The sequence below is a fragment of the Alosa pseudoharengus genome, unplaced genomic scaffold (genome assembly GCF_046254945.1).
Source record: "Alosa pseudoharengus isolate Yale_2024_CS ecotype anadromous, Long Island Sound unplaced genomic scaffold, YU_APseudo_1.1 YU_APseudo_1.1_scf_12, whole genome shotgun sequence".
Lineage (NCBI taxonomy): Eukaryota > Metazoa > Chordata > Actinopteri > Clupeiformes > Clupeidae > Alosa > Alosa pseudoharengus.
In genome coordinates, this window is record NW_027468587.1 from 19,812,995 (window position 1) to 19,824,724 (window position 11,730).

Genomic DNA, 11,730 nt, shown 5'->3' on the forward strand with positions numbered 1-11,730 from the left:
AGGAGTGTTAGCATGCTAATTGCTTAACTGTTTAACCATGACCACATGTGTTCCTTATCTCACAGGGACCCCCCTCCTTCCCCCCTCCACACACACACACACACAAACACACACACACACACACACACACACACACACACACACACACACACACACACACACTTGTGCCCAATAGACATTCTCCCTTCTGTATGCTCCCTTTACAGAGCCTCAGGTAATGTCAGAGCTGGAGCTGTGGATGTGTGTGTGTGTGTGTGTGTGTGTGTGTGTGTGTGTGTGTGTGTGTGTGTGTGTGTGTGTGTGTGTGTGTGTGTGTGTGTGTGTGTGTGTGTGTGTGTCTGTGTGTCTGTGTGTCTGTGTGTCTGTGTGTCTAACCTTATTATGTATGTTCGCCAGGTTCACTTCCCACCACAGTACTTGGACAAGTTCAATCCCCTGACCTTGACGACTGGAGTGAAAAGGTGTACCAGTTTGAAGGCAAACCCCCCAGGTACTTTCATCTCTTCTTTATTGAAGTGAGATTTTTTTCTAAAGGGCAGGGGGGGGGGGGGACTGCCAAGCTATCTGCCATTTAACTAGAAGGAGTGGAGTATAAAAGAAGAGAGTGGATGAGAGGAGCGCAGAGGAGAGGATAGAAAGGTCCTTAGATGGAGAGAGAAAGAGGGAAGAGTGAGGAGAAAGGAGTCCTTTACATGAAGGTTGCAAAGCAGCGATAGAGTGAGGGATTAAAAAAGACACAGAGAGAGAAAGAGAGTAAAGGATAAAGAAGGTTTAATAGGCCGGTGTCATCTCTTTCTGAGCCCAGTTATTAATACTGCATAAAAAAGTTGTATTCAGAATTTACTCTGGGGCGGTAACGCATCTCTTGCGTTTGGCACAACGGCACGACTCATGTTCGCCCCTGGGCTTGTTGTAATAAACAGCCTGTAATCTGGTTAGGAGAACTACAGCTCCTCAGCCAGACAATAACAAACATGACACCTTCTTAAAACAAGCCAGAGAGAGAGGAGGGAGTGAGTTGGTGAAACAAAAGGACAGATTATATGTGGCTAATGTTAGCCGGCTAGCTTCACACCACTCTGTCAGCCACTTTAAATTCCCTTCAAAGCCCCTGTTTGTTTTTGAGTGCCATGTAGTGCCTTTGCCCTTGTTAATTTGGATAATTACTGTATTAATATATTAGCGGTTTAGCGGCAGCTAGTGTGACAAGAGCTTGGCACCGGCTGGTGTTGTACCTTCGATCGGGCGCCCAGTGTTTTATTTGCTTACTGGACAGTTAATTACCTAATTTGGCAGGCAAGCTGAAGGTCACCGGCGGAGCAGAACTCGATTCCTGTTATGTGAACATGATTGCGCCTTTTAAAATCTAATTTGAGCGCGGGCCAGCGCAGGTTCACTGACCTTGGTGCGCTCCAGGGGAGGTTCTGGCGGGGGTAGCATGTGTGTATGTGTGTGTGTGTGTGTGTGTGTATGTGTTGCGGGGGGTACAAGGGGTACAATGGCCCCAGCCCTTCCAAAAGAACTGTTATATCACCCAGCCCTGGTCAGGTCTCATTCATGCTTCACCACTCAGACGGAGGAGTGCAACTTGACTCGCGGTGCTCTGGCGGAGCATTTACGCGCATGCGCAGAACGGATCCTGCAGGCAGCACAGACCGGGTACCCACACCTGTCTGTCACCTCTGTGCTCTGCCTCTCTGTGTTGCTAAGTACGAGGGCCAGGCACCTTTGAGCCACGAGCTTTCCGGTCTCCTCAGACCACCGAATCCCTTTAATCATTAAACGTATGCCCTTCATAAATTATGCTAATCCATTAAAGTCTTATGAACCCCATTACAATACCATCATGAGCTTCCTAATGTACAACCTATTGTGGGGACCACAGCCTCATGACTCATGATTTTTCAAATAAATTGCCCTCTTTCTTCTGTGGGCAGTCTGTCTTCAACTACAGTTCATGTAGCTGGATTCTATATGGCCGTGTTAACTGACCCGCTGTGATTTGAGGCACACCATTTAGGGCGAAGGAGGTGCACTCTACTTCTCTCAAATGATGGAAGGCCAGCTCGTCCTCAACAAACTACCCCATAAAAAGAGCAGACTACGGTAGCAGAGTGACCCTGTGGTCAAGTTCTCACTTGTGGGCCCGTAATTGGATGTGTTTGCTGATGGAGAGGGAAAGACAGAGAGAAAGAGAGTGAGAGAGAGGGAAAGCGAGAAAGAGAGAGTGGTGTCCCTTGTATCAGATTGCTGTGGAACAGATCAGCTCCCCTTCCAACACACCACACAAATACACACAAACACACACACACACACACACACACACACACACACACACACACTCCTCAGCTCTCCCACACAGGTCTCTATTGGCCCCACTGCCCTTCCATTCTCCCGTCTCATCATAGGCTTTAGTGAGCCGGGCCAGGCAATGCTACAGAGGGACATTAATAATGGAACACAAGACATTAAAGAGCGAGCGCCACAGCACAGAGCTGGGGAGTGGGCCTGCTTTGATGTGGGGTCGTACCTGATAGATGACAGTTCAACCGGCTTCTCAAGGAGCTTATGTGTCGACTAACACTGAGGGGAGCTATTCAGAGTGCCATGTAGTGTAGGACAAAATGGGGCTGTCATTGTACATGGGCTGTCAGTGTGTGTGGCTGATAGACTAGGTATGGATGGATGAGGGCTTTTTTTATATTCTTCATTTTTCATATTATGTCTCTCTCTTTCAGTAGTTCTGTTTTACATTTTCAGGTGGGATTTTTTTTATTATTCTTTTGCACTCTCTCCATATTGTTCACATGTTACACACACACTGACACAACCCAAAAACGCACATGCAGTTAAGTTAACACAGTGTGACTCACATCTTTGTGCAGGTCATTCAGTCTGAACCGCAACACTGGTCAGCTGAGCATCAGGGAAGGAACCCCGCCCGGCGCCTACAGCCTGCAGGTACGGGTCAGCGACAAGGCCTGGCCCGACGTGACCTCCACTGCAGAGGTCACCGTCTTGGACCTGAAGGACGACGCCGTGAGGAACGCAGGCTCCCTGAAGCTGTCCAGTACGTGTTCCCCTCTTCCCCCAATTCACACTCCTGTCTTTCACTTTCTTTACCTTACTAAACGACGGGTGGGAATTCCTGTTTGACTAGTGCATGCTTTTTAACTTTAAACTAAGAGCAAAGCCAACTGATATCTGTGTTAGAGCTGGGCAAAAAAACGATTTAAATCAAAATAATTTCGAAAAGTTTTTTTTATTAATATCGATTTGTTTTATAAAAATCGATTTTCTTTTTAAATTCGACCCCTGAAAAATGATCAGGCATAGGCTATGTCTAGTGTCTCTAAACTGTATCCAGCTGCTGATGGACAGCAAACATAAGCAGCATCTGATGCCAAACGTAATGGCTCTCATTAGTGAGGTCATCCATAAGCATAGAGGCTTATAGTCCATTCATGCCACCTGGGAATATCAGGGACGCCGTTGTGATTATGTTGTTTTTCCCACTGCGAGTGGTCATGAATGTGTGTAAAAACAAAGGTTTGCCACAACAAAGGTTAAAGCATACGCTCACTTATCTTAAATACACAACTGTATTTCCTTAAAGATATGGTGTAAAACACTTGTGAAAGAAGGATATGCAGATTTCAATCAAAATCGATTAAAATCGTAAATCGGGTTTTATGTGAAAAATTCAGAGATTTTTTTTTAGGCCATATCGCCCAGCCGTAATCTGTGTAATATAATATCATATAATACAATATCTACTACCATATAATCTCTAATGAATAACCCTTTAGTCACATGCTTGTCTGATTATTAGTAAACAGTCTGACCTTATGTCTCTCAGACCTTACCGTGGAGGAGTTCTTTCGGGTCGGACTGGGTCAGGAGAGCTGTTACACCCGTCTGCGTCGCCTGCTGGCCGAGGTGCTGCAGACGGAGACGGAATGTGTGTACGTCTTCAGCGTCGCCAACGGCAGCAGCAACCACGACAACCTGCAGCAGCTCAACGTCTGGTTCGCCGCCCACGGCTCGCCATATTACAAGACTGAGAAGCTCCACGGCTATGTAGCAACACACAAAGTCAAGGTGAGGGATGGTTACGAGTCCACACACACACACACACACACACACACACACACACACACACACACACACACCTGTAAATAACTGAATTACTTGTGCTACCCTTCTGTGTGTCTGCAAAGTGCATACACACACACACACACACACAGACACAGACACAGACACAGACAGACATACACACACACACACACACACACACACACCTGTGAACACTATTACTGCCACCATGTCTCTCTGCAAAGAGCCTTCGCCTTGTTAAAAGCACTATACACAAATAAAACCACTTTAAATTAAATTGCACTTCACACAATGAAAGGGAATCAGGAACCAATGAATTTCTCACAACCATATAAGGCGAGCGGCAGCCGTCGAGACGCAAGTCTTAGATACAGGAATGGAGAGTATGAAAAAGAGGAAAGGAAAGAAGGAGGGAGGGAGGGAGGGAGAGAGAGGAGGAGGAGGGAGGACGAACAGGCTGCTTATAAAGAATTCACTGCTTCATAAATCAGAGGGAGGAGAGAGAGAGAGAGAGAGAGAGAGAGAGAGAGAGAGAGAGAGAGAGCGAGGGAGGCAGGGCCAGGCGAGTGGGCTTTTTGAGCGCGGCATGGTGCAAATAGGGGCTCTCGGCTGGTGTTTACACACAGCGTGCGGCGCGCAAGGCCCAGGCAAGTGGGCAGGCGGGCGGGCGGGCGGGCGGCCACAGACAGGGCTGTAAAGGAACTGATGGACTGCCCTTGAGTCTGACAGATCGGAGTCCTCCAAGTGCCTCCTCCCGTTCCGCAAGCAAACACACACACACATACACAAACACAAACACACAGAGAAGACACACACTCACACACACACACACACACACACACACACACACACACACATAAATGAGAACACATTCAACATACACACACAACCACACACATAAATGAGAACACATTCAACATACACACACAACCACACACACACATAAAAGGATAAGCTCATAGACACATACTTGTGCACTTTTAAACACATACACACACACACACACACATACTTACCCTTACACTTACACACACTATGCACACACCACACACATTTTAAAACCGAGAGGAGTCTCTAATCGTCCCACATGGGCCATTAATAGCCATAAACTGTAATGTTCTAGATTATATTTCAGGCCTAGTGGGAGCCATGTGTTACAGCTCATGGCAGGAGTGGTAATAGAAAATGTCTTTTTTCCTCTCCTCTCACTCTATCTCCCATGTTCTCTTTGTATCTCCTTATCTCTCCATCTCTCTCTCTCTGTTTTCCTTTCTCACTCGTTCTCCATCTCTCTCTCTAACTCAAGAATCTATCAGTTCAATGTCAAACCACTACCTCTCTATTTGTCTCCTCCTCTCTCCATGCTGGAGTAAAGGATAGATTAGAGTACATATATTGTGAGCAGACAAATAATCTGGTTTTATTTGGAGGGTCGCGCTGCGTTATGGAGGCAAATGTGACAGTTAATGACTCTGGAAGACCGTCTTTCAGCTGAGGATGTGGACTGATTTTATTTTTAATGGTTTCAAATAAAGGTTTTTAAGTCTCTCTCTCTCTCTCTCTCTCTTTCTTTCTTTCTCTCCGGTAGCTGGAGTCGGCGCTGGGTGTGGGCATCTCTCAGGTGGGCGTGGACGAGTGCGCGTACACCGACTGCGGTCCGACGGGCGGCGGCTGCTCCAGCCGGGTGACGTTCAGCGAGACACCGCGCGTGCTCAGCTACGGCAACACCTCCCTGGTGTCCATCTCGGCCACCGCCACGGCCCAGTGTGGCTGCCAGGCCCGCGAGAGCCTGCACCTTGCCTGCGCCTCCTACCCCCACAACCCCTGTCTCAACGGGGGCACCTGCATCGACAGCGAGCTGGGCTACAGGTACCTGCCTCCCCTCAGCGTTCACAGAGCTCTATACGCACATATGAGATTACAGTCACCAGTGTTAGTCCTCAGTGTTAACATGGACCTATATACTGGATTATTTTTCACACTTGACAATTAATCTGTATCTGTATATGAGTACAAATGTATATCACTAATAACTGTTAATCCCCAGTTAAGATATCCTGTTGATTATGATTCACCAGCTTAGTTTATTTTTCAATGCAGCACCAACGCTAGTCAGGTAACAGTTAACAGTTCAAATGAATCAAGGAGTTAATCATGGCAGTATGCAGGCTTGGAATTTCACCATTCTGGGGGCAAGGCCACTTGGCCTTCAGTTGGGCATATTTGGTGGGGGGCACAAAGGCCACATGTCAGGGCACCAAGGCCAAAGTTAACTATACAGTAGTAGGCTATAAAAATGATCAAAGTTGTATTTAGCCTATTCACTGCAGTAGACCTGCATCACTGTATGAAACATTACAAAAACATGAAACATGACATATTACATAGAACTGTAAATCATCTGATCATCTAATATTTACAGATATCTAAGCTATATATAACATTTATTTTATATTTGGCCTGTTATGAAATCATGTATTGAACAATTTAAGCACAGCTCAGCTTTAAGAAACTCAAATAGCCTAGATGCATGCTTAGCATTTTGTGATCATTAAGGCTACTTTCACAAACTCTTAGTCAGCTGTCCTCTGATTTACCAATATCTAGGCGATATTTGTAACATTTATTTTGTATTTGGCCCGTTATGAAATGATGTGGAACAATTTAAACACATTGTAAAACTTAAAGCCCAAATTTGGAGACATCCATGTCTCTTTACTGCAAATTCAGAACTGGATTACTCTGGAACGGCTAACTGTACATGGGACTGCTTTACACCTTTGTGTTCGGTAAGGTCTCCTGTTTATTCTGATATAGAGTTTGTCATGTGTTAAAAGAAGGGTTCGTAAAGTATTCCACCGAGATGAATGGGTAGGGAGATCACGGGATGCAAAACCTTCAGTAGAATGTATGATTAAATTGAATTATATTATTTACTTTTCTCGCGAACCGTTCAACACAGCAATTGTCGGCTAACATCGTTTAAAAGCTGAGAAAAAGCTCTTTCATGTGATACTTGTGATGTCTGTGTGATGAATAGGCTACTTCGCAAATAGTTCAACTGAGAATGGGTGAATTTGGACGCACTTTCTTTCTTGCGCTGTCACTTTCTCCACTGCGTAAAAGACTAAATTAATTTGCGCTGTGAATGCTAAGATTATTTTGACAGGCCACAGGCTAAATAAAAATCGCTATTAGTAGGACGCAAAGCAGAATATTGAAAGAAGGGGGCACCAAGGCCACCGTGGCCTGTAAACCTCTGATTTTCAAAGGGGCCTCACGGCCAACGCAAGGGGCTACGAAGGCCATGGCCGTCGTGGCCGCCGTGAAATTCCTACCCTGGCAGTATGGCTTTCATTGCAGAGAAGTTGTAGTACATGATGACCTTCAGTATGTGCTGTCCCAACCCCTTACCCCTCCACTCATACTTTCAGGTGTAAGTGCCCCCCCATGTTTGACGGGCCGGAGTGTCAGCAGACCAAGCACAGTTTCCATGGCCACGGCTACGCCTGGTTCCCTCCCATCAGGCCCTGCTTCCAGAGCCGCATCACACTGGAGTTCATCACAGAGGCGCCCAACGGCCTGCTCCTCTACAACGGCCCGCTGGCCGCACCCCAACCGGGTGACCCCGAGGACTTCATCGCACTCGGTAACACAACACGTTTTATGCATGATATGCATTGATCCAGTTTAGGATTCAGTTCAGAGATATTGAGTCATTTAGAGTAGATTTTCATCCAATGTAACTTTGCATAATAGTGTGCCGAGCAGGCACATTATTGTAGTGTTTTATCTGGTCATCCCTGGTTATAAGTGTAAATACACCACCAGGGGAGCAAATGAGATGAAAGAGAGAGACAGACATTTGCCAGAAAAGCTTACAAGTTTTAACTAAAAGTGCATTTTATCAGCCCTTTGAAATGGCTTGATAAATGTACACTGTGTACAATGTGACACTAAACCTGCCCTGCTTATTATGTACGTATGTCACATGTTTGATGCAAGCAGAAAAAATGAGAAATTATATTTTAAAATTCAGAAACCCACACCCTGCTTTTTAGATGAGCAGTCAATACCTGCATGATTTAAGGCTTTTGCATCACCTGAGCCAGAAATTAATTTCGTCCAAGTGACTAATTGCATGGCGTTTTTTTTATTATTATTTTTTTATTTAAAGAACCAGCTCAATAACCTTCATAAACCGTCAAAAGTGAGACCATTAATCATGCATTGGTTTTCTTCTGGGCAAGCCTTGGCTGCTGAGGTCAGCACTGTGTTGAATCGGTTGTGGTCAGCAGAGAGGTTGACACTCGGGTCACTCCTCAAGGTCAAACAGTTCCACCTACACACCCCTACCCCCCATCCTGGACCCTCCACACACACACACACACACACACACACACACACACACACACACACACACACACACACACACACCTACACACACACACACACACTCTGCACCTTTCTCACTGTGTCTACAACCGATTTTGTTTTTGTTTCACTGAACAGTACCCACCCCCAGGTGGCACATTGGTGCGCTTACATCATCACTTTGCTACACGTTGCTTTTAGTTGTGGAATTATTGAGCAGGGGGCACGAGTTTCCCCTGCATGAGGGTGCTGGGTCGGGGTGGGATGGGGGAATGCGTGGGTGGCGGGCGGTGGGTGGTGAGGGGACAGAAAATCGAACTTGACCACAAATTGATCGGCAAGAAGCATTTTTCACGGATGCTGTTCAATACAGTGTGTGCTGACAGTGTTTGGGTCGATTGGGGTCGGGTTACATAGATGGATAGAAATATCGCTCATATTTTGTCAACACATGAGCATGACACCAGATGAGGCCTGGGGACTCGATGAGCGATTATGTAATGGTCATCACGAGTGCTGGACCTCCACACCCACAGCGCTTTGGCTTGCATAACCAAAACTTTGCCAGCGGTGGACAACAGGGACAGGGATATTATGAGGGTACCTTGCAAGGTGCGTGCGCGAACAGCAGGGCCTATTGCCTGGTTCCTCTACTCTCAGTGTTCATAAGTGGACCACACATGTAGATGTACTTACCAAACCCCTATGGTGCTTACAACCGCAGACTTCCTCTGAGTTTAACAAGCCTCTTCTGATTAATTCAAGATGTAGTAGTTGTAGTCACACTGTTAGTAGCAGTAGCGGTAGTGGTAACTGTTGTTGTTGATGTCGGTGGTGCTATTGAAACAACTGTAACAGAGGTAGTCATTAAAAGGTTGTAGAAAACTCTTGATAACAGCTGTGTGTTCCTCCTCCTTCTCTTATTATTCTTCCTCCTCCTCCTCTTCCTCCACCTCCTTCTCCTCTTCCTCATCCTCCTCCTCTTCCTCCACCTCCTTCTCATCCTCCTCCCCCTCTTTCCACCTCCTTCTCCTCTTCCTCCTCCTTCTCCTCCTCCTCTTCCTCCTCTCCCTCCACCTCCTCATCCTCCTCCCCCTCTTTTTCCTCCCACTCTTCCTCCACCTCCTTCTCTTCCTCCTCTTATTCTTCCTCCTCCTCCTTCTCCTCCGCCTCTTACTCTTCTTCCTCTTCATCCTCCTCACCTTCTTCATCTTTGTCATCATCTTCATCTTCCTCATCATCATCCTCTTTCTTCCTCCTCCTCCAGAGCTGAAGAACGGCGTCCCGTCCCTGAGTGTGAACCACGGCTCCGGAACGCTGACACTTCAGCTCCCACCCAGGGCCACCGTCACGGACCGCCGCTGGCATCGTCTGGACATCGTCAGCGACGGGAAGGTCAGGACAGCGCACCCCAGGGTGTCCCCGAGGGGAAGAGGGTGGGGGGAGGGGGGTGGGTGACAGGGTGGGAGCCAGGCCAACGAGGCTGCCAAAGGCCCCCTTTCAAATGTTACGGAGGTCTGGGTGAATGTTAAAATCTCAGTCATATCTCCACTTAGTCATGTACATTGTTACATTACTCTATGAAAATGTGATGTCATAGTAATGAAGAAAAACTATTATTTATATAATACAAAATAATGTGTGAGTAGGAAGAATTATATTTTCTACATTTTTACGTCTATTCCTTTTTGAAAGCACTGGTGAAGAGGCATCTCCTAAGAGGCATCACACTTGTACTGTAATATTAGAGGTAGGGGACTAATAATGTGGCTGGTGTTTTGCAGATGGTGCAGCTGATCCTGGACCACTGCTCTGGGGCTGCGGTGAATGAGGTGGAGGGTCTGGGGGTGGAGATGCTGGAGATGGACCAGTCGGCCTGCAAGACCTCCGCAGAAACCCCCGGCAGCCAAAGGTAAAGGACCAGCAGCAACTCTGATACAAATACAAAACAATGGCATAATGCTGTGCTATACTTTTTTTTCAAGCCTTTTCAAGCTTTGTAATCTATAATGATGGTTTATATCATAGTCATTGTATCATAATGATGAAATAAAGTAGTTGCTTTATCTAGAAGGAGGCTGTTTGCTTGCAGCGTGTCATATTTGTCAAAGATATGTTAGGTTTCCCTGACAACCTGAGTTGCAGTAACTGCATATCATGCTGGGGGTTGTTCTGCTTCCAGATTCCTGAACGTGAACCAGCCCCTGCAGGTGGGCGGCGTGAAGGAGACTCATCCCCACCGGCGTACACACCCCCACTACAAGGGCTTCGTGGGTTGCCTGAGGAACCTGGTCGTAGACAGCCAGGTACAGGCCATTTCCTTCTTCTTCTTCTTCTTCTTCTTCTTCTATTTTTCTTTTTCTCCTTTTCTTCTTCTCTTTCTCCTTCTTTTTCTTGTTGCTGTTGTTGTTTTCCTTCTCCCTCTTCTTCTCCTTCTCATCCTCCTCTTCTCAGTCCATGGAATCCACTCAATTCACGTACCAGCATAGACTTGGTTTTCCTCCTCAACATTCATTTTGGTCTGTAATGCATTTACAGCCTGTGAGTTCACAATGAGAAAATCTGAAGAACTTTCAAGCACCATTTAACTTTTAAAATCAAACGTCGTACTTCCAGTAAATGTTATTGTATAAAAGAACAGATTGGAAAGTAGAGCTTGGTGTGGTGGAGAGGGCTCTCCAGACCCAAGCTTCCCATTTTCAGGTTCTCGTCTGACTAAACAAGCCCCTTGTTTATGTCTTCTTCTTAAGATGGGGTTGTCTTTAGTTTAGGCTCCGGTTTCTGGGGCTGGTCTCCAAAACCCATCTGTCCGCCTGAGTCTGACAAAGAATAGTAGGAAAGTGCAGTGCTGCACACTACTCCCAGACAGCCTGATAGAGGAGCAGAGAGACCACAGACACAAACACAGCACTAAACTTAGCCAAGCTGACTCAGGGTAACACTCTCGTTTACTGTAAGAAGGATGCCGTACACACACACACACACACACACACACACACACACACACACACACACACGTAGGCATGCCCTCCACCAACATGGACACACACACTCCTACATACACACATGCATGCCCCCTCAACCTCCATATCACACACACACACACACACACACACGTAGGCATGCCCTCCACCAACATGGACACACACACTCCTACATACACACATGCATGCCCCCTCAACCTCCATATCCCACACACACACACACACACACACACACACACACACACACACACACACA

At 46.5% G+C, this 11,730-nt stretch overlaps 1 protein-coding gene across 1 annotated transcript in view; it reads left to right on the forward strand.

Moving 5' to 3' along the window:
- LOC143119633 (neural-cadherin) overlaps nt 1-11,730 on the forward strand; it is a 182,110-nt gene that overhangs the window by 163,321 nt on the left and 7,059 nt on the right. The window contains exons 24-31 of the mRNA XM_076281255.1: nt 397-490; nt 2,886-3,070; nt 3,860-4,101; nt 5,705-5,985; nt 7,551-7,765; nt 9,758-9,885; nt 10,275-10,402; nt 10,673-10,796. Coding sequence (XP_076137370.1) covers nt 397-490; nt 2,886-3,070; nt 3,860-4,101; nt 5,705-5,985; nt 7,551-7,765; nt 9,758-9,885; nt 10,275-10,402; nt 10,673-10,796 — 1,397 coding nt within the window. The remainder of the gene's footprint in view (nt 1-396; nt 491-2,885; nt 3,071-3,859; nt 4,102-5,704; nt 5,986-7,550; nt 7,766-9,757; nt 9,886-10,274; nt 10,403-10,672; nt 10,797-11,730) is intronic.